The 27739-nt window shown below is 39.4% G+C and overlaps 1 protein-coding gene and 1 pseudogene across 2 annotated transcripts; both read right to left on the bottom strand.

Moving 5' to 3' along the window:
• SUPV3L1 (Suv3 like RNA helicase) lies at nt 1-27703 on the bottom strand. The gene is made up of 15 exons (XM_081268138.1): nt 27362-27703; nt 19121-19198; nt 18481-18588; nt 16951-17065; nt 15634-15802; nt 12847-12958; nt 11424-11501; nt 9918-10009; nt 8799-8979; nt 8161-8254; nt 6229-6448; nt 4704-4784; nt 4183-4359; nt 1147-1295; nt 1-481 (listed from the first exon to the last, which is right to left on the bottom strand). Exons 1-15 carry the CDS (start codon nt 27627-27629, stop codon nt 46-48), a joined length of 2358 nt encoding a protein of 785 aa, XP_081124264.1. The 5' UTR covers nt 27630-27703; the 3' UTR covers nt 1-45.
• On the bottom strand, nt 20828-27012 carry LOC308634043 (ribose-phosphate pyrophosphokinase 1-like; annotated as a pseudogene). Its single transcript has 3 exons — nt 26819-27012; nt 21910-21979; nt 20828-21722 (listed from the first exon to the last, which is right to left on the bottom strand). The product of its transcript is annotated as a ribose-phosphate pyrophosphokinase 1-like (transcript).
• Nucleotides 27704-27739: the final 36 nt, after the last annotated feature.

Below are 27739 nucleotides of genomic sequence, written 5' to 3'. Positions count from 1 at the left end.
TGGACTTAAAATAGATTTTTATTTGCAAAATTATAAAAACAAAAACTAATCAGAATTGTGTTCCTTCTTCTTTCTTCTTGTCCCTTTTGAGTAAGTCCCAGACTCTGTTCTCTCTTGGCCATGTTCAGTCTGTTGTGTCATCCACTCCTTTTCAAGCTGCTTCAACATGTCTGGAGTGAGGAGTCCTTGCTGCACCAATCTGGAAGCGAGGGACAGCTCCCCAGCGCTGGTGCCAAGTGGCTCAGCAGCTTTACTCCCTGCAGTTTTGGTGCCACGTGCCCTTCTAGCTTGGCTCTTCAAGGTTCCTGACAAACGTGACTGGCTCTCTGCTAATGAGCTTTCCAGATGCAACAGCTTACGTGTCTCGGAAATTTTAATCAGTTTGGTGATGTTGTGAACACCGTCCTGGATAACACCATCCAGCTCCTTCTGCAGGTCTCGCACAAGGCTGGTATCTGGAAACATGTCCATGAATCGGTAGCTGGGAAAAGGACACGATATATTATAGCAACAGCTCTGGACTAATCTCTCAAGTGGCACACCAACGTTAATTCCAAATGTTTTCTTTTTGCAAACTGTCCAGTATCTTTATTCAACTTCTACTTCTTCCCCAACATACCTGAGGAATATGTCATGATGAAAGTGGGTTGGTATGCTATCTCAAGTGATCCTTATATGCTCCCCTAGGGATACATACCCCTCCTTTGAGAAGCCGAGCCCTCTAGAGCAGGGATTCTCAAATGTCAAAAATCTACAAGTGAACCAACTGAAGATTGTGTTAATAGTGTTAAATTGCAGTAAGGTGATTAAGTCTGGGATGGCCCTGAGATTCTTTATTTCTAAAGCTCCCAGGTGATACCAACACTTGTGATCCAAGGACCACTCTTTTGAGTAGCAAGGGTGTAGTGGATCTTCTCACTTGGCTGTCTCAATGATACCACAAAAACTCCTGAAGACTTTTTTTGGAAGAAATATAGGCCAGGCTCAAATGCTTTTACTGACAATAAACATAATATAGAGCTTCTTGTAAATATGTGCTGAGTTTGAAACAAAAAACAAACAAATAAAAAACCCCCCACCATTCATAAAACCTTTGATTTGCCCTATTACTTAGAAACAAGAGCACATAAAGGAGAAAATTAGTACCTTAGCCACAGGTAAAGATCCAAGACGTCATGGACAGCCTCAAGATCCATGAGGTCTTTAATGTTCTTAGGTGGTTGTAGAGGCCATTTGATGTATCGGCGTAACCACGCAAAGGTCAAAGGCTCATTCCTGCTATACTGCCTGGCAAACTGAGGAAGAGTTTGGTAAAAGAATTAGAATTCCCTTAAGTCTATAATTAGAAAAAAGCACAACAAAATATTACCTGTGGTTGTGTTTCAGTAGACAGGCTGGTTTCTTTGCTCCTTGATACTTTTTTACTTTTTTTTTGGTGGTACTGGGGATTGAACCCAGGGCCTTGTGCATACAAGGCAAGCACTCTACCAACTGAGCTATATCCCCAGCCCTGGCTTTTTTACATTTTTAAAAACACACACACAAAAGAAACAAACAAACAAAAAAAAAACCCTTAGTTCTTTAAATAAAAAAATTAAATTTTTAAGAAAAAAAAAAAAAAGATGACTTTCACCTTTTTCCAAAGTTAGAGCAATAATGTCTGCATTTAAAGTAATAAAAAGGGGCTTGGTGCAGTGGTGCACACCTGAAATCCCAGCAGCTTGGGAGGCTGAGGCAGGAAGATCACAAATTCAAGGCCAGCCTCAGTAACTTAGTGAGGCCCTAAGCAACTCAGAAGAAACCCTATCTCAAAATAAAAAATTAAAGGGGCTGGGGATGTGGCTCAGTGGTTAAGCAACTCTGGATTCAATCCTTGGTACAAGAAAAAAAAAAAAAAGAGTTTAAACTCTTTGGCTTCAAGTCAAAACTGATTTCAAATAATTCATTTCCTAATTAAGGCAAATTATCTCTCAATGCTTAACCTAAGCAAGGCCAATACTTCAGAGAGGCAGAGCCATTTTAGGTTCCTTTGGCTAAAGAATACTCTAATTTTGTTAAATTTAGTCTGGTGCATTCTGCCAATTTTAATAAATGCCAAGTCAGACAGCCATGATGAATGGAAATGTGACCATGCTAACCTGTTAGGACACAACAAGCAGGAGTTCTCAGGCTCTCTTTATAAATGCAGTGCCCTTAAGAACTCTGGCCACAAAAACTAGTAGAAGTCCAAGTTCAGGGGCTGAGTGGAGAGGGCAGGGAGAGCAGCCTGTCCACTGAGATACTTCCACTTGCAGCCAGCCCTAAAGGAGCTCTGGGGAGAACAGTTTCAAAACCACTGTCCTGAGTGGCATGGGAGGCCATCATGGGACTGAGCTCTTTATACTTCAGTGATGGTGGAGATCAAGAGCAAAGGGAAAACTTCTAGATTTCAGGGTAATCTTTAAACAGAAAACATATGTGTGTATGTTTGACTGTACAGCTCCAAAGATTCCTTACTCCTTAGCAAAGAGCTCCTGCTTGGTTAGAAGAGCTTAAGAGATAGTGCAAATGAGGCTGATGCCAGCTCCACAGGTCAGCTTCCACAGTCTCAGACTGTTCTCTAACCTCTGACCTTGTACTAACTTTCCCCCAAATGCCAGCTCCAGGAAAAATATTTTCTAGGTAAACCCAGACATGGAAGACCTCTAAGACATATTGTTAAGGAAAAAAGGCAGAATAACTTGCTATGATAACATTTGCAGAATAACTTGCTATGATAACATCTATGGGAAACACATCCACAGGACAAAACTAGAATTCCTATGTGCACATGCATGCAGGCAGACGCCACGGAAAAGGTCTGCAGAGATGCACACAAACTCATCACAGCAATCATTTCAGAGAACCGAGAGTGGGGAGGTGGCCAAATTTATCCACCTGCAATGTTTTAAAGTTATACTAAAAGAAAGTATTTATGCATTTTATAATTTAAAATATAAATTTACACCCAGGCACGGTAACACACGCCTATAATCTCAGTGGCTTGGGAGACTGAGGCAGGAGGACCTAGAGTTCAAAGCCAGCCTCAGCAACTTAGTGAGACCCTAAGGAACTCAGTAGACCCTGTTTCTAAATAAAATACTAAAAAGGGCTGGGGATGTGGCTCAGTGGTTAAGTGCCCCTAGGTTCAATCTCTGGTACCAAAAGAAAAAGAAACCCCCCCACACACATATTTATATTTAGAAATAGATTTGGTTAAAAGAGCTAGTGCACAGAATACAAAGGCCTCTAGAGGAGTTGGCAACAATGAGTCTTCAGAGGAAGAAGAGGCCTCTGTAGGGTTCCCCTGCCCTCGCTGCCCTTTCCCACAAAGTCCTGTGCTCCTCAGAAGTCACAGATTCACATCCCTACACAAACGGGTTAAAAGGAAGGGGGCTGGAACCTAGGCCCCATACTCACACAAGACAACCACCCAGCACAGTGCCTTACAGTTAAGAAAACTGAATATTGTTGCCACTACTGCAATCCCTCTCCCTTTGAAATAGTTACCCCACAACAATAAGGAAAAGGTTTGCCATCAGGCAAAGTGCCTTCCCTCAAAATATATTTTTAAATCATCTTTATTTTAGCCTCTTTTTAATTTTTTTTTAATTGTAGATGGACACAACATCTTTATTTTGTTTATTTTTATGTGGTGCTAAAGATCAAACCCAGTGCCTCACGCATTCGAGGCAAGCACTCTGCCACTGAGATACAACCCCAGTCTTTGTTTTAGCTTCTTCACAGTGGCTACCATATAAGCCCAAATGTAAGACAAGGTTTCTACCTCCCTCAAAAATTATCTGTAAAGCCAGGCATAGTGGTGCCCACCTGTAATCTCAGCATTTTGGAAGGCTGAGGCAGGAGGATGACAAGTTTGATGTCATCCTGGGCAACTTAGTGAGAACTTGTCTCAAAATATGAAGTAAATAAATAAAAAGAGCTAAGGATGTAGCTTTGCTGTAGAGCACCCCCTGGGTTCAATCCCCAATACTGGGGGAAAAAAATTATCTGTGAGAAAAAGAGTCAAGAATATTAGAGTTTTTAGAAAGTCTCTTTATTATATGGTACTCTCCCAAATGTTTAATTTCAAATAACAAACAATTATTTGGAAAAAAAGGTGTCCACCTTAAACAAGCCAAAATAGCAGAGATGAAGGCTCACCTGTAACAATGAGGAGCACACAAAGGGCTGCTTCTTATTGATAGGGGCTGTGCAGAACACGTATCTCACTCGGAGACTTAATGGGATATGCTGGATTAACTCTGCAGAAAACTTAAAATCATCCATATTGCAGACAAAATACTGCCCATCAACTTGTGAGAAGTCTACAAAAATATCCTGGGGGAGGAAAAATATATGAAGTTACTGGACTGCATCAATGGGCAGGAATAAAGTCTACAGAAGACAATGTCTTTAATCCACAAGAGACTTCCAGAAAGAACTGCTTTATTCACTGCCTCCCGAAGCTAAGAGATCTCCCCCACAGCCTCCCAACCTGAAACTCAGAGAGAACATTCCTCAAGAAACTCCCAGAGGATTTTGAAAGAAAGTCTTCGTCTACAAGATAAGTTACATGGAGAGCAACTTTACAAAGGCAGACTATCCACCCAGACCCTTGAAGTGGACCAGTAACTCTCTAGCATACCACCATTTTTAGATGAGACTTCAAAGTTTCTACTTACAATGAGATTGGAAAGTGTTGTATCAGGGAGGTGGTAAGCAAACATTTCAATCTGTTCAGCAGTTGGATGAAGACCTGCTGCCTTTAGGAAAAGTAAAAAAATAAAATAAACGTGAGCTGATTGTTTGGGGTTTTTTTGAAAGGATAAATTTGCTTAAATTATTTCAAATTAAAGTCCTACATTCAGGCTTATCTCTCACCAAAGGAGTTAAATGACAAGAATTTGAGTAAAACAGAAAACAAAACAAAAAAAATCATCATCATTTTACTACTTATTACCAATTAGAAAAGTTGATGAGATAATTTAATAAAAATAACAGATAATTCTCATTAAGGAAACAGTCTTGTGCTTTTATTTTAGTCATTTTCCTAAAACCTATTATGAGCTGATGGAGTACCAAAATGCTTTACTGGATAAAAATTTTCCAGGTCTCAATTCTCTCCACTAAATAAAAGTAAAAGAGAAAAACCCAGTTGATTTAACCAGGGCAATAAAAATGATACACACACATACCAAGAGAAAGTTTCTAAACAGGAGGCCAGTTATCTCTTTAACAATATATTGCAGCATTAAGAAATGCCCAAGGTAAATATAAGGGATAAAGAAAGCAAAGACAGAAAGAAAATAGAAAGGAAGGAAGACAGATGGGTCCTGAGGGAGGGAAGAAGAGTCTGAATATAAGAAATAAGGTAACCCAGAGGGAAATGAGGGTGTGTCAAACTTCAGCTGCAGTGGGAGCCCCTATGAACCTAACCACACTCCACTGCAAAAACTATAGAAGTGGTTTCAACCACTGCTTTCCTCCAGGAATTTTTGTCTTGCATTATCTCACATATGTTCCCTTTATCTAGTGTTACTGACAAATTAAATGAGCCACATGTAAGTGAATTTTTCCAGGCAACATTAAACTAATTTTTAAAAGTTAATTTGTTTAAAATGTGTACACTTCTGATTCAATAACTACGTTGACCAAAATTTAACACTGTCTTTTCTGGCTTGAAGTTGTGATGCTCAGAGCTGTTACTGATCCATACTTCTAGAATCAAACTTCTGGTGATTTTTCAGTTCATTGACATAGATAATGTCACCTGAAGCAACTTTGCCCCTCTCCCCCCACCTGCTGCTATATTTCTAGGAAGAACTAAAGGAAAATCAGGTCAACTAAACTTGTTCAATCTGTATCTTTCACTTGCATACCATTCTCTGAACAAGGGGTCTCTATGTCTCTTCAAAAAAATAAAGGAGGGCTTTCTTTCTTTTTTTTTTTTAGTTGTAGATGGACAATACCTTTATTTTATTTATTTTTACGTGGTGCTATGGATCGAACCCAGTGCCTTCCCCACGCAAGGCGAGCACTCTACCATTGAGCTACAACCCCAGCCCCAAGGGGGCTTTCTTGATGAGGTTTCAAAGGCACAAAATTTTCTTTTGCTTATTTCTGCTTCCAGGCAGGAGTATGGATGTGGGAGAGGGAAGATATGACTTAACTCCCCACAGAAGCAGTAATTCATGTGTTATACCTTACCCTTATGGGATCCACTGGCCTATTCAAAATTTCCTTTAATAAACCGAGGTCCTCGCGATTCATCGTTGTAACCTCTCCTTCTTTGTACTGTGAGCTGAATCTACCAGCTCTGCCGGCAATCTGCAAGGCTTGGGAGGTGGTGATTGGTTCTAGTTCTTTCTCTCCCTTCTCATTGATACTGGGCTTTATAAGAGAGTAAAAAATGATTCTCCTTATGCTCCTGAAATAGAAATGAAAGTGATCCCACAGAATGCATAAACAAGCCTCTGTTACTTGATTCTAATTAAGGCCTATTTGCCATTTTGCTGCCATTTAAAAAAAGAAGACAGATGTGATGGAGCACACTAGTAATCCCAGCTACTCAGGAGACTGAGTCACAAGTTTGAGGCCAGCATGGGCAACTTAGTGAGACCAGTCTCCAAATGAAAAATAAAAAGGACTGAGGGTGTAGGTTGGTGGTAGAGCAGCCCTGGGTTCAATCACCAGTACCACATACAAAGTGAAATTTTTATTAATAAAAATAAATAAACAAGGAAAAAAGTTTGTTGATGGGGTTGGGGTTGTAGCTCAGTAGTAGAGCAACTGCCTAGCATGTGTGAGGCACTGGGTTCAGTCCCTAGCACCACATAATAATAAACAAAATCAGGTATCATCTCCATTTATAACGAAAAATATTTAAAAAAAAAAAAAAAAGTTGGGGCTGGGGATGTGGCTCAAGTGGTAGCGCGCTCGCCTGGCGTGCGTGCGACCCGGGTTCGATCCTCAGCACCACATACCAACAAAGATGTTGTGTCCGCCGAGAACTAAAAAATAAATATTAAAAATTCTCTCTCTCTCTCCCCCCTCTCTCACTCTCTCAAAAAAAAAAAAAAAAAAAGTTTGTTGGTAATTCTTTTTCTTCCTTTCTTTGGGAGATGGGGGTACCGGGAATTGAACTCAGGGACACTCAACCACTGAGCCGCATCCCCAGCCTTATTTTGTATTTTATTTAGAGACAGGGTCTCACTGAGTTGCATAGTGCCTCACCATTCCTGAGGCTGGCTTTAAACTCGCAATCTTCCTGTCTCAACTTCCAGAGCTGCTGGGATTAAAGGTGTACGCCAAGGTGCCTGGCTTCTTCCTTTCTTTTTTTCAATAATAACTCTACCTCTGAGCCACAACCCCAGCCCAGAGAATGACTTTCTTATAAATAACCCAAGGTGTTCTCATACTGCTTTAAAAAGTTAGCTATACCAGGTGTAGTGGTATGTACCTGTAGTCCCAGCTACTCAGGAGGCTGGGACCAGAGGATTGCTAAAGCCCAAGAAGAGTTTAAGGCCAGTCTGGGCAACACAGTGAGATCCCATCTCAAAAATAAAAAAGAAAAAGAAAAAAAAGAGCTGCTATTAAGAACTATTAATACTTTTTGTATTCTTAAAGGTATATAGGTGCCTTCATTACCTACGATGGAATATTGTGGCTTAACATTGTTATCACTAGAGAGAATGGCCAGCCCCATATTCAGAATAGGCACTTGGATACCTGCTAGCCAAGAAACTGAAAATAAAGTGAGGTAATGACAGGTTAGCAGAGTAAGGGGCAGCACACCAAAGTCCTAGTACTATATAATATTTTCTTTTTATCCCTTCAATATATATAAGCAAAATAAAACTCAAATCTATACTGTAATGGCCATTCTTCTAAAGTGAAGTGTTTGGTCATTCATCCCAATTCAAAAATTGAAAACAGGGGCTGGGGCTGTAGCTCAGTGGCACAGAGCTTGCCCAGCATGTGTAAGGCACTGGGTTCAATTCTTAGCACCACATAAAAATAAACAAATAAAGGCATCTGTCCATCTACAACTACAAAAAAATTTCTTTTAATTGAAAACAAAAACAAACACTGCCATCTAATTCACTGAATATCGATGCTTATTAAAAACAAATTACTTACAAATTAAGTCCCATGCCAATTGCATCTGTAGCAACCAGGATTTTGCACGGATCACTGGGATCATTAAACTTTTTTGCTTGAGCAAGTTTGGTTCCTGCAACAGGAACAGTTAGATCAGCACTGTCCAGCCTTACTACATCATACTAAGCATGCTTAGAAACCCTTGCCCTGCTCTATTTTTATGAATAAAATTTTTATCATTTCAAAATTTCTTTCTTTATATCCTCAAAGAGTCACTATCCTTTACCTCCATTCCTTTAAGTTGCCCCTCATGCAGCAACGCACTTCCCCAGCATACTAATCTTATTCTGAGGATTCTTACTAGATTTCAGGACAATAATTTGAAGGGAATTACTGGGTCCATATTTTAAGACATTTTGTAAAAAAATCATAAACTCACCATTTAAAATATAGTCTATGATAAGAGCAGCAAATTTTAAGAGCTATAAGTAATTAAAATACTCCTACTTCCCACCAGGTTAACTAGAAAAAATATTTATTCCATATGATCTATAAAAAATTACCAATAAACCAAAAGGCTTATTTCAATTTTTTTACTATGTTTTCTATACATATTTTAACATATTTGGCAAAAATAAAAAATTTCATATCCTATCACAACAAAAGCCAATAATTACCAGGTGGGAGACTGCCATATATAACAGCTGATTCCAATCCTCGAATTTCAATCTGCCGACTCACAGAATAAATATCATTCTTGCTAAAACAGACAACACAGTCCCCAGGCCGAAGGTTGTCTAAAGATTCCAATGCATGATCCAGCACAGAAATGGGGGTAAGCCTCTTATAGTTTCGAACCTACAATAAAGACATGTAGTGGTAAAATAACATTAACCAACACAACTTCCTCTGACTAATAAATTAAAAACTTGCCAAGCAATCAACAGTAGCTAAAAACTGATAAGTACCAACGTTTTTCAAGGGAAACAGGAAAGGATTCACTTCAACATTATAAGTGTTACCATCAGTTCTCATTGGCATTTCTAAATTAATAGAATATCATACAGTGTTCCATACATTTTCAAAGCACTTTCACATATATTATTTTCATGGAAACATGGCAACTTCAGAAGAATTAATTGTTATTTCCATTTCATGAATGAGTAAAATAGAGCCCAATAAAAGACTGAGTCAGAGCTTTTTCCAATTCTAACTATGATCTGCCTCCAAATGCAAAGGTAAAAACAGCAACACTTAGAATGGAATCCAGAATTTCTTCCACTACTTTCCAGAATGTCTCCCTGAAATTGAGCATAAAACTAAAACAATGGCCAATTAAAAATATTTCTTCATCTTATTATAAAACTCAGGTAAAGAAAAAGAAAAGTAGGAGTTAGAAGGAACCAGTTACTTCCTACTCTAGGAATTTGCAAAAGGGATACAAAAGTCCTAATTTACTTATTCTAAACTGATATGCTCAAATCCCAAAGAATTTTGTGAAGATGAAGAATCACCCAGGCCTTGGGTTTGATCTCCAGCATTGGGGGGAAAAAAAAAAAAGAATGCCTCTTATTCTTGGAAGACTCAGGATGCACTTGTTACTCTGTCGGAACTTCACACTTCACATCATGAGGTTCAACCAAATATATGAGCTAGTCAACTATTAAAAAAAAAAAAGAAGAAGTTTTCTTTTTAGTTAGGTTCTAATTTTGCCACTGCCTAGGGTCTAAAGCCACTGTATAGCTACTCTTAGCTATTTGCTTTGCCAGCTGAAAATGAAATATATAATGTAGTACCTCCACTTCCTCCCCAGTTGTATACATAAGCTCAGTGACCAGATCGATAGCAGCAGATTCTCCACATAAATGGATTTCTTCAGCACACAGTCCTGTAAATGCACAATTGGGATTTTTTTAAAAAGACTTATAATTAAGTATATAACATTCTCAAAACAAAAATACTTTACCTTTATTAGCTTACCTATTATTTTACAAGTGTATCAAAGTTTTCAGCAATGTCTCTTTGATGCAAATGTCAAACCACCACTGCCTTCTAATGGGCTAAGATCATCCCTGTTTTTCTAAATCTCAAAGTTCTAAAACTGCTCTGGCCAAGGTTTCAAGTCTATCAGGGTGAAGTCAGCCAGGACTGGAACGTGGCATCCTGACGCTTAGGGCTCAACATTAGTCTTACACTTGTGTTTTTCAAATTAGGCTCCATGGAATCACAGAGGTTAGGAGCTGGAGGGCAAAAGAAAGTCCAAGTTGCTTACCCCTGGCCAGATCCATTTCCACCTGTTTTATTATAGGCCTAATGCATCAGTATTATTTGAAGAAAGAGTTCAGTTATTTGTTTTTAAATTTGAAAATACCTGCCCTACAACATGCTGATCAAAAATTTACTCCAAAATCAAGTAGTAGAATAATCATTCACATCCAAGGACATCAAGAATTCCATATTACCAGGACCCTACCCTAAATGAATAAATAAAAAATAAAAAGCCACGGCCACAAGATTTTTACTTCAGCATTATCAATAATAGGGAAAAATGTTCCAACTCTGCCATCTTGTGATGCACATCAGTAATCCCAGTGACCTGGAAGCTAAAACAGGGAATTACAAATTCAAAGCCATGCTCAGCAACTTACCAAGTCCATAAACAACTTAGCAAAACCCTGTCTCAAAAAATAAAATGGCCTGGGGATGTGACTCAGTGGTTAAAATGCCTTTAGATTCAATCCCTGGTACCAAAAAAAAAAAAAAGTTCAACTTTAAAGAACAAATTCTGGTACAGCTCTTCAATGGAGGAGATGCAGTTACATTAACAATATGAAAAAATGGCCATGAAATAACAGAACTGAAAAAGAGAAAGAAACAAAATTAAATGTTCTGAAAATACCACATACATAAGAAAAAGAAATGGCACAAAATATTAATAGTGATTGTGTAAATGTGGTAAGACTTGAACTTTTTTTTTTTTTTTTTTTGCCTTGGGGTACTGCAAATTGAACCCAGGGCTCTGTGCATATTAGGCAAGCGCTCCTCCACTGAGCTACATCCCCAGCCAAGAGACTTAAACATTTTGACTTTAATTACACAGCTATACCTATTTTGTAATAGTAAAAGTAGATTTCCCATTATTGAAATAGTATTTCAAAAATCAAAAACTCACACTTCACTGACTTTTATAGAAGACTTTTGTCAGAAAAAGGGGATCTAATAGACTACTTGGCAATGACAAGCAGATATACAAATAGTGCAGATGTCATAAAGCCCAGGCTTGATGCACTAAGACCACCAACCTAGAAGTGCTCTGGTCCAGGCCCATCCTCTGGCTGGATCTCGAATCATCTGAATTTCATCAATTACAGCCACTTCATCTTAAAATGAAAAAGTTATCATGAGCAATACAATTACTTAAATAGTATTATAAACAAATCCAACATCAAAATTCAAGCTTTCATCACTACCAACATCACCATCATCCTTCATTATGGGTCTCTTGGGCTGGCTTGTACCAAGGATTTTATAATTGTATCTCATTTAATTCTCAAAACAACTCTAGGAAGTTAAGTACTTCCATTATCTCCATTAGACAAAAGAGTAAACTGAGGCCCAGAGAAGTTAAGTACTTGCCCAAAGTTAGACAGTAAGTGAAATTCAAACTTAGGTCATCTCGCTTTGAAGATCATACTCTTAACCACTGGAAGACACCATTCTCTGTAGTAAGCAGTTCCATTTACCTTATTTTCACCAACCTCAGAGACTGCCTTGAGAATCTGCCTAAAAAGAACCACCATGGCTGAGGTTGTGGCTCAGTGGCAGAGCACTTGCCTAGCACATGTGAGGCAGTGGGTTCAATCCTCAGCACCACATTAAAAAAACTTACTGTGCCCATTTGACAACTAAAACAAAAACAACAACAACAAAAAAAAAAAAAACACCACATTGCTGGGTTCAATGGTGCACACCTGTAATCCCAGCAGCCTGGGCTTGAGGCAGGAGGATCTCACATTCCAGGCCAGCCCCAACAATTTAGCAAGGCCCTACGCAACTCAGCAAGACGCTGTCTCTAAATAAAATACGAAAAAGGGATGGGGATGTTGGCTTAATGGTTAAGTGTCCCTGAGTTCAATCAAAGGTTACACCCCCACTCACCCGGAAAAAAAAGGGTGGGACTGGGTATGATGGCGCATGCCTGTAATCCCAGGTACTCAGGAGGCTGAGGCAAGAGGATCCTAAGTCCAAGGCAACCTCGGCAACTTAGCAAGATATATCTCAAAATAAAAAGCATTGGGGATAGCGCAGCAGTAAAGTGTCCCTGAGTTCAATCCCTAATACCAAATAAAATAAAATGCAAAAACCCCCAAACATACATAAAAGAAAAAAGGGAACTAACTTCTATAAGTAAGCATGACAATATTTATATTTATTACTAGTGGCAGGTAGCATTTGTTGTACTATTCTTTTTCCAGATATGTAATGTTTTTTCACAACAAGAATCATATTTCAGGGCTGTGGCTGTAGCTCAGTGGCAGAGTGCTTGCCTAGCATGTGTGAGGCACTGGGTTCGATCCTTAGTACCACATAAAAATAAACAAAGGCATTCTATCCATCTTCAACTACAGAAATTTTTTTTAATTAAAAAAAATCATATTTCACAAGTACAACCATATTTTAAAATAAAAAATACCAAGTCATAGTTTTTCAATGGTGTTTACATACATGGTGTGGTGATACTGCACATCTCAACAGTACAAGCAACATGGGCAGCCTGTTTCCCATCTGCTTCAACTGTCACACGCTCTTCACCTGTCACCAAGTCACATGGCACACCCTGAAATGACAGAAAGAAACCCAGTCGTATTTCTACCTTGAAAACAACAGCAAAAAGTAGTTTTGTGTGTCTATTCTCTTCATTACCAAGGAATTTATTTAACAGCTGAAATAGAAATATTCCCAATGCCTTTTTCTTTTCTTTTTATAGAAAATGAAATAAGAGATACTTTCTTATATAACTTAGGTAAAACTGGAAATATCTCCAACCAGTTAAATCCTTAATAAGAACATGAGAAACTGAAGCACATTCATTTTTTAGAAATTTATATATGTGTGTGTGTGTGTGTGTGTGTGTGTGTGTATTTAGTTGTTGATGGACCTTTATTTATTTATTTATATGAGATGCTGAGAATCAAACTCAGTGCCTCACTCATGCCAGGCAAGCACTCTATCACTGAGCCACAAACCCAGCCCACAGTTTAACTTTTTACCTTTGTTTCTGTACTATTGGAGTTGTTAAAATGAACATGATTGTTTCTATACTTAAGAATACTAAATGGGGGCTGGGGATGTGGCTCAAGCGGTAGCACGCTCGCCCGGCATGCGTACGGCCCGGGTTCGATCCTCAGCACCACATACAAAGATGTTGTGTCCGCCGAGAACTAAAAATAAATAAATAAATAAATAAATATTTTAAAAATGGAAAAAAAAAAAGAATACTAAAAATTAGCTGGGTGTGGTGGCACATGCCTGTAATCCCAGTGACTGGGTAGGCTGAGGCAGGAGAATCATGAATTAAAAGCCAGCTTCAGCAACTTAGCAAGGTCCTAAGTAACTTAGCAAAATCCTGTCTCAAAATTAAAAAAAAAAAAAAAAAGGCTAGGAAGCCAGGCACAGTGGCGCACACCTGTAATCCCAGTGGCTAGGGAGGCTGAGGCAAGAGGATCACAAGTTCAAAGGCAGCCTCAGCAATATCAAGATGCTAAGCAACTCAGCGAGATCCTGTCTCTAAATAAAATAAAATAGGGCTGGGGATGTGGCTCAGTAGTTCACTGCCCTTTGAGTTCAATCCCAGGTACCAAAAAAACTGGCTAGGGATGTGGCTCAGTGGTTAGGTGCCCCTGGGTTCAATCCCTGTAACAACAACAAAATATACATATTTTTTTTCCTAAAAATAAAAAAATTATAAAGAATACTAAAAATAAAATTTAAGACTGTAACGACCTCCTAATATACTTCCTTGAGAAGGAAATACCAATGCTGTGGTATAAGAGAGTGCTCAAACAACTGGCTTGCCCACTACTGAGGGGTTCCCCAGAACAAAGGACTTTGAGTAAAGTTCAGTCAAACTTGGAGGGTTGGTCACCACCCCTAAGTGATCTGAGTCATAATAATTATAAGAGAATATCAGACAGATACAAACTAAGCAACAGTTTGCAACAAAACTGACCCGTAGTCTTCTAAAAGTACAAAAGTTATAAAAACAAAGGAAGACAAAGGAATTATCCCTGATTAATGGAAACTAGAGACAATTTAGAACAGTGGGAAACCTCAAAAGGAGTCCTGGAGGGGAGCGACAGGGTGCTACTGGACAACTGACAGATTCTGAATATGGACTGTATATTAAATAATAGTATTCTATCATATTAAATGATTTATCCTGCTTCAGATAAATATCCTGTGGTTATATTAAAAAAAGTTTTTGTTCTGAGTAAATACGTTTTCAAATATTTATGGATAGAAGAATTATGTACCCAAATTATTAAAAAAAATACAAATTACCTAACCAAAACTGGTTAATTTCACATTGTAAAGTTTTAATAAAATAATGAGTCAAAATGTGACCCATTTAGTGAAATGATGTCTCAGTGATTATAGGGTTTAGTCCTTTCAGTTTTGAACAAGTAGTTTCAGCCAGTTGTGGTGGTGCAAACCTATAATTGCAGTGACTCAGGAGGCTGAGGCAGGAGAATTGAAAGTTTGAGGCCAGCCTCAGCAATACTAAGTGAGGCCCTAAGCTACTTAGTGAGATCCTGTATCAAAATAAAAAATAAAAAGGACTAGGGATATGCTCAGTGATTAAGTGTCCCTAGGTTTAATCCTCAGTACCAAATAAATAAATAAATAGATGAAGCAAGCTGGGATCTGACAGCTTGAATTCAAGGTTATTTATATGCCACTCTGTACATCTCTCTAGGCATAAAATATTCTACAATGTTTTATTCATTCCTTCTATCATGTTTACTTTTCTGCATTTTACTATCTCTAATATCAGGATGCATATTAAGCACTGAGAGCATGCCAGAGCTCAATTAGCAGCATCTTCTCCTTTCTTTTGTTTTCTTCTTTTTGGTACCACAGATTGAACTCAGAGGTATTTAACCATTGAGCCACATCCCAGCCCGTTTATGTTTTATTCTGAGACAGAGTCTCTTTAAATTGCTTAGGGCCTCACTCAGTTGTTGAGGCTAGCCTCAAATGTGAGATCCTCCTGCCTCAGCCTCTTGAGCTACTGGGATTACAGGTATATACTGCCACACTGAGCATCTTTTCTTTCTTAATTACACATATAATAATGGCACCTCTTACAATCAATAGTTTCCTAGATGCAAAGAAATAAGGTATAATTTGTTACTAGTAAACTACTACATCTTTCTTTCCCCCTTGTCCAACTTCAACCCCAAAAGAAAATGGAACAAGAAAAAAAGAGCAAATATTTGGTGATATACTGACAGCAGCATTACTCTTTTCAAAGATCTCATGTGCCAGTAATTTCAAGGGGCCACAATATACTCCAGATTTTGCTGACAAGTATTTCTGAATTGCATGGTAAGTTTTTCCACTGTTTGTGGGGCCCGAATGGAATATTATCTTCCGCCGTATGGCTCTGGCTTCTGAGTACCTAAAACATGAATGGGTAAACAGTTTAATTTTATTAAACCTAGCAAAGATACCAACTGAAAAAAAAATTTTTTTAATTTAAATAAATAAATAGATAACACCCCACAAAAACATCCTCCTAACATTCACAGATATTTTGAAAAACTAAGTAACTGGTTTCATATGCACATTAAAATAATTACCGATTTCCAAGAACAATGTTAACTAAATGGAGGACAGAAAACCCCCAATACAAATTAATGTCTTGGGTATTTTCCCCACTGCATAAACCTCTTTTCTTTCAGAGTTACTAAATTTAAATTGCTATCTGCTCCACAGATATGTTCACATCATTCCCACAGCTCTAAATATGCGAACCTAAAAGCAAACATTCCCAGATCTCTGAATTCAATATAAACTATTATAATAATTGAGCCTCCTGCTTCTGGTCCTGATGGCTGCCTGGTAATGAGTGGACTTGTGCTGTCTCTATAAGCAAATACAAAACTGGGCAAAATATATGCAGCAACTGTTTACAAATGTGTGGAACAGGTGCAACCCCTGAAAGGGGGGGACACTGGAGATGATTGAAGCAGGGCACAGGGAGGTAGACCCCGAGCAGAGTAAGAAAGTCCCACAGAACAGAGCATAGAAGTCAATGCAGAGCTGCGGAAGCACCTAGAATCTGAAGGGCAGAATGTGGGAGAGCAGAAAGGGTGAAGGAAGTAGGGAGCCCTGAAGTCTCTGCAATGGTTTCATGTGGGTCCTTGGCCACAGCCTGGCTGAAGGTAAGAATTGGCAGGGCCTTCAAGAGTGCCGCTTAGCAAGGGTCTGAGCAGAAAGCTTCTGAGGGGTCTTGAAGTGCTAGAAGATGCTGCTGTTCCACCCACAGGGGAGAGAATTCAGTATTAACACCCTGGCATTCAGCTGACTCCAGGAAGGCCACAGCTCAGATGCAAGGCTAACACCCTACTCATGCTGCTTCAGATCTGCCCTAGGAAAATACAAGCCCACACTTGAACAGGATCAAGGGGAAATAGCCTAACAGAATGAACAGTACTGTTCAGACTCCTTATAATTTGCCCTCTAGCATATGATACAAAAGCACACAATAATAGTCTTCCCAAATTAGAAACAGAAAATTTCAAATCCACAAATGAAGGAACTAACCAGTTTGGTGGTAATCTCAAGTCACTGATCTTACGTAGATCATCCTTACATTCCAACACAGGAAATATTTGTTTGGCATGTCTCAAGAAAAATGGAAATAAATCATCCACATGAGCTAGAAAATAAAACACAGATTAACATAGGCAATCTGGGGCTGGGGTGTGGCTCAGAGGTAGAGGGCTCTCCTAGCATGCGTGAGGCACTGGGTTTGATACTTAACACCACGTACATATAAAATAAAGATATTGTGTCCACCTATAACTAAGAAAAAAAATGTTTTTTTTTTTTTTTTAAAAATGGGCAATCTACTTGCTATCTACAACCAAAAGGAGCAAAATCTTTTTTCTTATTGAGGTAAGTTAGGGGAGCATGGCCAAGATAAGAGAAGTCCTAAAAGAGGAGACCCTATCCTTTTCTAGAACTTTCTTTTTCTTATTTTTTCATCCAAATTTCACTTATATTTTTAGGGAAAAAAAAGAAGAAAAGTAGTTGCCAACAACTACATTCTACTATCCCAGTATAACTGGCAAAGATTAGCACTGTTCTTTTTTCTTAATTTAACAAGAATAAAGAATGGTATTGCCAGCCTATAATCTCAGCAGCTCAGGAGGCTGAGGCAGGAGGATCTCAAATTCAAAGCCAGTCTTAGCAATTCAAAGCCAGTCTCAGCAACTTAGCAAGGCCCTGTCTCAAAACAAAGAAGGGGTGGGGGAACGTAGCTCACTGGTTGAGTGTCCCTGGGTAGTTCAATCCCTGGTACAAAAAGATAAATATATAAAACTATATAAATATTACATAGATAGATAGATAGATAGATGGATCCCAATGGAATATTATCCATTTTATTTTATGTGTGTGTGTGTGTGTGTGTGTGTGTGTGTGTGTGTAAAACCAGCCAAATATGGTGGCACATGCCTATAAGCCCAGATAGTTGGGAGGCTGAGGCAAAAGGATTGCAATTTCAAGGTCAGCCAGAGCAACTTGGTGAGACTCTACCTCACAATAAAATTAAAACGGCTGGAGATGTATCTCAGTGGTAGAGCCCTTGCCTGGCATGCACAAAGCCCTGAGTTTAATACAAAGCACCACCAAATAATAATAATATGTGAGTATTTATATAATTCCATATATGGAATAAAATGATGTTCTTACTTTTTGTTTTTTCTTTTATAGCAAGAACTTTATCCTGACATGATGGAGAAATAAGCCAGCGGCAGAAACAGGTAGAATATGCTATGAACTAATCCTATCTTGTGTGAGAGCTCATTCCATTGTGGCCCATGTTAATACACAGCAGAAAGAAGATGACAGATTAAGGTCCCAGTCTAAGACATTCTCATGACTAGCTGAGGGACCCAATGTAAAAGCCAAGTGATTACAAAGCTTCCTATCCAAGCACTGAAATATTTACAAAGGATATTACCAAGACATATTCTAAAACAAATAAGCCCTGCTAGAGAAATAAACATGAAGTATGGAATAAACAGAAAGTACATTCAATAGAATTTTCAAAATTCTCTAAAGACTTGCCTGCACTGAAGCAAATGTCATTCAGAACAATGTGAATGTCCACATCCAGGGAATGAGACTGCATAATATAATTTCTAAAGCTTATGAAAGCTTGGTGGAAGAGACGAGCTGCAGAAAACAAAATCAAAATATGTAAGGCTTAGTTTTCATTTCAGTTCTCCTTTTTTTTTTTATTGGTTGTTCAAAATATTACAAAGCTCATGACACATCATCTTCCATACATTTGATTCAAGTGGGTTATGAACTCCCCTTTTTTACCCCAAATACAAGTTGCAGAATCACATCGGTTACACATCCTTCTCCTTTTAAAAGCACAAAATGCACCACACCAAATTCAAAGTATCTCTATATTTTTACTATGTGGATAATTCAGCTGGTTTAATTTGATCTAGGCTAAAGCTGAAAAACTAGCACAACAGGAAGGAAAGGTGCCCAGGCAGCTCCTATGCTGTGTGGTCTGGCTCAACAGGTGAACCTTGCCAGCCTCCTGCCCTCGAAGAAGCAATGGTCAGAGGCTTTTCTCCAGACCACAACTGTACTCCTACTTTCAGGGCATAAGAGGTCCCATAGAACACTGAGAAAGCTATACAAAGCTACACAAAGTAATACTACATCTCTATAAAGATATTATATGTCTTACCATCAAGTCCATAATCAGCACCCAGTTTCTGAATTTCTTTCCTCTTATAAAACTTATCTAAGATCTTCTTTACTTCGTCTAGAAGAAAGACATAAAAATTCAACATTCATTTCATATTTTAGAGAAATGATCAAATGGCAGAAGAAACTTGAAGTCATGATACGTAAGAAGTTGAAGATTTTAGTTGATCCTCTTTATGGGTTAATATGCAATGAAATATCTAGAAAAAAATAATAGTCAAATCAGGCAATATTCCTGTTATACTGCAGAGGAAATGGGCAAGGTGTAATGGGCTCAGAACTAGGTTCTAATTTTTGTCAAGCCATTTTTAGATAACCATGCCGTTTCATTTACTTACAACCATTCTGCATATTAAATAGTAAACAGGGATCTGGGGTTGTAGCTCAGTGGTAGAGCACTTGCCTCCAACATGTAAGTACAGGGTTTGATCCTCAGCACCACATAAAAATAAATAAACAAAATAAAGATATTGTGTCCATGTATAACAACAACAACAACAAACAGTAAACAGCTAAAATAAATGCAGAAAAGACAACCAATTTGGCAAGGATCAGATCATCATGCTTTTATGCAAAAGACTAAAGAACAGGGATGATCTTTAGTTTGAAGTTGATGATTTTATGAAGAACACATTCCTCTCATTTTGTTCTAGATGGCATAAGTTAACTCAGTGGGAGGTAAAGGAAGCTGATTTCAATGGAATTTACATAAGAACTTCCTAATAATTAGAATAATTTTTCAGACCCAAAATCACAAACATAGACACTTTATTAATTTCCTCTACAAGAGACAAAAACATCAATCTTTTGACTGAATGTCAGGTCCCTGGAAAAGCCAAACAGATTCCAGGAAGGAAAATGAAAATTAAATACTTAAAAGGTACTATAATACCACCTAAAACTTATGACCACGGTAGGCTAAGGAAGGTTAAGCAAATTATCTAATACGAATGTTAACAATTACATAGCACAAAGCAGGTTTGTGTTCCTGAAGACTATAGTACAATAATTGTTTGGGCCCAAGAGGATATTTGGCCAGGAAAAGGTCAAGATGGCTAAAGGCAAAGCCATAGAAAGGAATAGATACAAAGGGGAATCCAAATTACATGGTTAAGCAGATGATGATGAATCAGGCTTCTTTCTTCAAAGAAACATTTGCTGCACTCTGCTATCCTCTTCCGCCCTCAGGATCCCACCAAACAGTTTTTCAGGCTGAGCTGCCATGCCCCTGCCTTACAGGGTGCTTGCTCAGCTACAAAGAACAGGTTTGGGGTTGCCCAGGATCCTTGCTTTTAATTTAGACCTTGGAGAACTAGCTGCTTCATTGCTAACTGTTCTGACAAAAAAAATCTCCAAGAGCAATCGCATGCAGAGTCTCAACATCCCTAACCATTCAAACTGGCTTACTCAACACCCTCAGAAGTATGAAATCTTGCAGCAGCTGAACTCTAGTTAAAGCTGCAAGGTTCACAAAATCATTTAAGGAAAATGAAATTCCAGCAGTTGATCTCCATCTTTCTCCAATTTAAACCCCCATTTACATGATGTGGGATGTAAAAATCTACAGCGGAACAAGCTGGGTCTTCTGCGAGTTTGTCATCAAATGCCAAGGGAAAAAAACAAGGAGCGGGGTTTGTTTTTACTTTTAAAAATGCCTCAAAATAAATAAATAAAAATGTCTCAAAACTTATTCTATTATAAAGAGACATAGTTGAACAGTAGGAAAGAATTCTCCATTAAGAGCTCTCCTGATGGCTTCTGCAAGAATCATAGAGATGTCAATCACCTGTAATTTGGAGCAATGCTTCACCTTGACCTCCCGGGGTATGGTATTGGTAATCACTACTGCTTCAAAACGTGCACTGTGATGCGAGAAATGACTGGGCCAGAAAAGATTCCATGAGTCAAGACAAACTCTGGTGGCTCCAGCTGAGAAGTTTGTCAGCCACAAGGCAAACTGTGCCACAAGTGTCAGTCATGTCATCCACAAGGATAGCCACTGGATTCTTCATTCCCACCGACTAGCACCATGCAGTCCACATCACTGGCCTTCTGTTGCTAGTGAATCTAGACAAAGTCCACATTCAACCAGTCTGCAAGGTCATACTCTTGGCTCCATCAGCATCAGGTGACACAATAGGGCAGTTCCTCCACTCAGAGATATTCTCCCTCATTCAATTCAGGATACCCAGCTCTGCATACAAATTGTCCACTGGGATATTTAAAAAGCCCTAAATTTGAGAAGCACGTAGATCCATGGTGATAATATGACCTGCACCAGCTACAGATAGCATATTTTTGACAAGCTTGGCTGAGAGTGGAGCCCACTTCTTGTCCTCCTTATCATGCCAGTCATCAGGGAAACATGGGATGACTGCAGCAATTAAGCTGACTGAAGTGATCTTGCAGGCATTAACCATGATCAAAAGCTCCACTAGATTGTCATGGATTTCAACATGATACTCTGAACGTAGACATCTTCTCCACTTATACTTTCACCAATTTCCACACAGATCCCCTTGATTGCTGAATTTCTTAGTCACCACCTTGCCTAGCTCCAGGCCCAGGGGGTCAGCAATTTTCTGGGATTAGTCCCAATGGGAGGTGGCGCTGAAGATTTTGATATTCATCACTTTGGGTAACTATCCTAGGCACTCTTCACTCAGCAATCACTGTTGCTGCAAAACCAGAAGTGAGCCCCACAGACTTAATACTATCCACCTTGCATTGCTTCTTTGCCATCTGACATTCCACCTGGCTCTAAATTACCCAGGGCCGGGGAGGCAGGATCAGTGGGGAAGCCCATATCCCATCCACCTGAATTAGCTGAGCCTGGGGCCTGGAACAATTTTTAAAAGGGGTTGCCTCACAATAGTGAAAGTTCCTTGTAGCTCTGGGTTCCATCCCCAGTACTGCAATAAATAAATAAATAAATAAAAGAGTAACAGAAATTTCTGTGACACCAGGGAGGTTGAATTAGACACCTGTCTGGGTGACATACCACTATGAATAAATAATTTACCCTGAACCCAAGGGCACTCCACAACTAAGCCACATCCCCAGCCCTTTTAAAATTAATTAATGGTACTGGGGATTTAGCCCAGGGACAATTTACCACTCAGTCACATCCTTAGACCTTTTTATTTATTTATGTATTTTAAACTTTTTTTTAAGAGAGAGAGAGAATTTTAATATTTATTTTTTTAGTTTTCGGCGAACACAATATCTTTGTTTGTATGTGGTGCTGAGGATCGAACCCAGGCCGCACGCATGCCAGGTGAGTGCGCTACCACTTGAGCCACATCTCCAGCCCTAGACCTTTTTATTTTGAGACACAGATTCACTAAGTTGCTGAGGCTGGCACTGATTCTCCTGTCTCATTCTCTCAAATCAATGGGATTACAAGCATGCTGTGCACTGGCCTATTTTTACATTCTGAGGCAGGGTCTCACTAAGAGAAGAGACCCTGTGATCTTTCTGCCTTAGCTTGCAGAGTAGCTGGGACTACAGGCATGCACCACAATGACTGGCTAAATCAATAACTTGATAGGAGAAAATATTTTAAATTTATTACACTGAGATTGTATTAAGGTCATACATGTTAAAATACTATCGTATCATTCTGTAGAGATAAACATTTTATTGACCCAGTCACACACTACACATTTCTGAGAAAGGCCAAAAGTGAGGATGGTTTCCTGCCCATGAAACACAGGCCAAGTGGCCTGTATTTTTACCTCCCAGAAAAGTACCAACCAGATTTTCATGCAGTCATGACATACTCAACACTCACTGAAATTAAGCCTGAACACAGCATCCTACTAACAGAACTGTATTTTATATAACCGAATTTCAAAATTGCTGGTCTAGCCACTAGATTTGCCCACACCTAAATATAAGATCCACAGATACATGCACACACATGTACATACTCACTCCCTGGAGTGGATCACAGGCAACTATCATGGTATTTCTGGGCTTCTGTTTCTTTGTATCTAGTGGGGGGCAACAGTTTCTTTGGGGGGAGGGGAGGGAATCAGTGACCAAAAAAAAAAAAAAAAAGGTTAGAAAAAAGCATATGAAATTGCATGAAAAAATTCTGCTAACTATAAACTACAGATGGAGCAAATCTATTTTCTGAGATTAATATGCAGTATTATGTTATGATCCATATACATATCCAAAGGAATTTAAATCAGCATGCAAAGACATATTTGTGCTTCCATGTTCACTGCAGTACTATTTGCAACAGTTAAGCTATGGAAGCAATCTAGGTGCCCATACCTATTTTATATGTGGAACATATTTATATATACAAACATATCAAAACATTACATTGGGGCTGGGGATGAGGCTCAAGCGTGCTCATCTGGCATGCGCAGGGCACTGGGTTCAATCCTCAGCACCACATAAAAATAAAATAAAGATGTTGTGTCCACCGAAAACTAAAAAATAAATATTAAAAAATTCTTTCTCTCTGTCTCTCTCAATAAAACAAACAAAACAACAAAAAACATCCCATTGTACATAACTATATACAACTATTTATATTTATGTACGTATGTGCGTATATACATATACATATATAGTTGTATATAGTCATATAGCTTTATGTAGTTATATAAACATATATGTGTAATGCATATATATATATATAAATACACACACACACACACACACACATATGACAAACATTATTCAGCCCTAAAAATGAAATTGTTATTTGAGACAACATGGAAGAATCTGGAGGACATTATACTCAATGCATCACTTATACATGAAACCTAAGAAAGCCAAGCCAGAGAAGTAGAGAGTGGAGTGGCAGGGTAGGTTGAAGGTGAAAGTGAAGACATTGGCCAAAGGGTACAAAATTTCAGACACACAGAAGGAGTAAGTTTTAGCAATCTATTATCCAGACAGGAAACTATAATAAATGTTATTATATGTTTCAAAATTGCTAAGAGTAGATTTTAAATGTCATCACCACACATAAAAAATAAGTGTGGGCCATTTCCTCTCCTGGAAGAGGTCTGCTCCATGCCTCTTAGAGTGTCAATTCCATTTCACTAAATAAATCTTTTATGCTTTTCTTTTTTTAAAGTGTGTAAAGAATTTGTTAATTAGCTTGATTTGATCATTCTATGACACAAACATATCAAAATATCACATTATACACCATAACTATATACAACTGTTTCTCAAGTTAAATTCTGACTGGGACTGGAGCTCAGTGGCAGAGTGCTTGTCTAACATGTGTGAAGCACTGGGTTCAATCCTTAGCACAGAATAAAAATAAACAAATAAAATAAAGGCATGATGACCATCTACAACTACAAAAGTTTTTGTTTTTTTGTTTTTAACTCTGAAATGAAGGCAGTACAGGGGTACTCAAGCAGAAGCAGTAGTATGTTTCGTACACCTGGAGCAGAGGCACATGTCATACATATGGCTTAAGGATGGAAAGTGGGAGACAATGAAGCTGAGAGAGAGGCCAGGTCAGACAGGGTCTTACCAGCCATATTAAGACTTGGGGACTCTTTTAAATTACAGACAATGAAAAAATATAATACAATTTTTTTTAGCAGAAAAGCAACAGGTTCAATCTTTTTAAAAGAACATTCTGATTGCAGGCAGAAAATAGACTAGAAGCCAGGCATGGTGGTACACACCTATAATCCCAGCAGCATGGGAGACTTAAGGCAGGAGAACCGAGAGTTCAAAGCCAGCCTCAGCAACTTAGTGAGGCCCTAGGCAACTCAGTGAGACCCTGTTCTAAACAAAATACAAAAAAGGGCTGGGGATGTGGCTCAGAGGTTAAGGGGGTTCAATCCTAGTACCAAAAAAAGAAAATAGAATAGAGAGATCAAAGGTATTCCAGGAGACATGTAAGGAGTTATTTCAATGGTCCAGTCCAAGATAGAAGCTAGAAATTTAAGTTGGCTGCAGTGAAGAAGAAGTGAATGGACTCAATATTTATCAGACAGAATCAACAAGACTTGTCAACTGGACCTTCTGTTAAAATATGGGAGGTGAGGAATGGGAAGAATCAAATCCACCAAGTTGTTTATCTTAGCACCTGGACAAGGAGCAGGTCTTGAACATGCTAGTATAAGGAGTAAGCAATCTGAGTGGAGCCACCTGGTAGGCAGCTATATAAATCAAGGATGAATGAGAGGTCCATGTCGGAGACAATGGTCAGAAAGGAGTACTGATTTTAGGGGAGAGGAGTACTGATTTTAGGGGAGAGGGAGAAAATGAGACACTTAATAGCAAAAGTATGAAGTATGGCAAAATGATGTGGAACAGAACCTTGAAGTAGTACATCAACTTATCAGATAAGAAGCAAGCAGGGGCTGGGGATGTGGCTCAAGTGGTAGCGCGCTCGCCTGGCATGCGTGCGGCCCGGGTTCGAACCTCAGCACCACATACAAATAAAGCTGTTGTGTTCGCCTGCCAAGAACTAAAATAAATAAATATAAAAAAAAAAAGAAGCAAGCAAAAGAGATGGAAATGTATCAATATTCGAATATAAAAAAGTTAGCCAAATTACCTCACACAATCAATAAAAAAAAAATATATATATATATATATCAATAAAAAAATATATATATATATTAAAATAAAAAAAATATATGAGCTGGAAAAAAAAAATTACCTCACACAAATTACTGTATGCCTCCAGTAAATGGGAAATTGTTGTTTAATGGGTTAACTGTTGTCTAAGTTTCAATTTTACATGATGAAAATGTCCTAGAGGTCATTTTCACATGTGAATGAACTTAACATGACTAAACTATACACATAAGAATTATTAAGATGTTAAATGTTATGTTTTTACAATTTAAAAATAAGCAGAAATAATACAATTACATTATTAAAATTGTTGTTAAAACGATATAGACCCCAACTCCAAGTAAAGTGAAAGGCCTTGCTGAGCACTGGCCTGGTGGTATATGCTTGAAGTCCCAGCTCCAGAGGACTACTGAGCCAACAAGGCAGGATGATTACTTGAACCCAGAAGTTTGAGGCCTCCTGGGCAACATAATAACACTGTCTCCAAAAAAAAAAAAAAAGGGAAAAGAAAGAAATAAAAATAACATAGACATAAGGTGCATCATATACTATACTGCTCTGAAAAACAAGATTTGACCCAAAGCATGCTATAATCCATATTTTACTTTTAGTTTTATTTATTTGGTACTGAGGATTGAACTCAGGGTGCTTTACCACTGATCTACATCCCCACCTTTTATAAATTTTGAGTCGTTCTCACTAAGTTGCTGGGGACCTGACTAAGTTGCTGGGGACCTGGCTAAGTTGCTGAGGCTGGTCTCAAACTTGAGATTTTCCCGCCTCAGCCTCCGGAGTCCCTGGGATTACAGTGTGCACTGCATCCGGCTGAAATTTGTATTCTCAAATTACAATAGGGGACGTACTGTTGCTGGTCGGAGTAACTCCCTGAAGACAGTCTGGAAAGCTAGTGCCCAGCAGAGTTGTGGCATCCCCTGGATCTCCTTGGTCAGAGGAAACCTCTCATCTTCTTCATCAGCCAAAAGCCAAAGTGCGGCTATATAACGCTAAACTCCCCTCGAAAATATTTACAGATCTCGCTGTCAAATCCATCAAAATTAGTTTTGGTGACAAAACCTACTGCCACTCACTGATGCTACACTTTTACTTTCTCTCTGGCTCCTGGATGATTATGGTCCCTCTTTTAGCGTGGACCCCTTTATCAAGCTGCGTCTTGTATGACAGCAGATTATCAGAATCTGTCTCGTTCCTCCCTTCACCCACCATGCAGCCCAACACTACGACCTCGACCAATGACAAAGAATCCTGAAAGAACTCCTCCTCTGGCTTTTCACTACTCATCCCTTTGCCCCATCTCGAAGGCGATAGTTCTGTGGCAGGGGAGGAACAGAGAAGGACACCCGGCGGGAGGCGGAGGGAGCCAAGACGTCCCAATACAAGAGGTTCTAAACCAGTCGGAGAAGAGGGAGGTCAAAGGGGAAAAGGTCACTCTGGGCGGACCGTTAAGGATGAATTAGACACAATCCCAAGAGTCAGAGGACTCTCAAAGCAGCGAGGGAGGCAGAAACTGCCAGGCACAACGACAACCCTCGAGGGGACTCGGGTCACCAAGGGGAAGAGGGACAGCTGCCCCCGGGCCGCCAGGGCCCGGCAGACATCGCCCGCCGCCTTCGCTGGCTCCCGCACTCACTCTTGTCCAGAGGCCGCGTGAGCTCGGCCCCGACGTCGCCATCGGCGCTGGGGCCCTGAGGTTTCACAGTCAGCGGCACGAACAAAGACGTGTTCGGGGCTTTGGAGCCACCGGAGGCAGACGAGGCGGCAAGGGCAGGAACGCGCCCCAGAACCGCAGGGGAGGGCCCGCAGTGGACACGAAGTGCAGAGCAGACGGCCGCCCGGTGACCAGCCTGACCCCCCGCCGGGAGCCGAGCCCACAGCAGGGCACACCTGGGGAAGGACATCGAGGCCGCAGGCTCCGGGGAGCCTGAGCAGCCCCCCGACACCGCGACGGGCAATGACGCGAGCTGCCAGCGCCTGCGGTCCGGAAAGACCCAGACCGAGCGGGGAGCTG

The sequence above is a fragment of the Spermophilus citellus genome (genome assembly GCF_964194105.1).
Source record: "Spermophilus citellus genome assembly, chromosome: 15".
Classification (NCBI taxonomy): domain Eukaryota; kingdom Metazoa; phylum Chordata; class Mammalia; order Rodentia; family Sciuridae; genus Spermophilus; species Spermophilus citellus.
Note: the sequence above shows the minus strand (reverse complement) of the source record. Positions and strands in the feature narration are given on the sequence as shown.

What these genes read in the sequence shown, in the direction of transcription:
- SUPV3L1 (XM_081268138.1), bottom strand. Translation starts at nt 27,629, where the DNA reads ATGTCCTTCCCCAGGTGTGCCCTGCTGTGGGCTCGGCTCCCGGCGGGG. An exon ending in TGCTGATTATGGACTTGATG is followed by an intron (nt 18,589 to 19,120) that starts GTAAGACATATA and finishes TGTTTTCTGCAG; the next exon opens with CTCGTCTCTTCCACCAAGCT. An exon ending in CAACTGGGGAGGAAGTGGAG is followed by an intron (nt 8,980 to 9,917) that starts GTACTACATTAT and finishes TCTTTATTGTAG; the next exon opens with GTTCGAAACTATAAGAGGCT.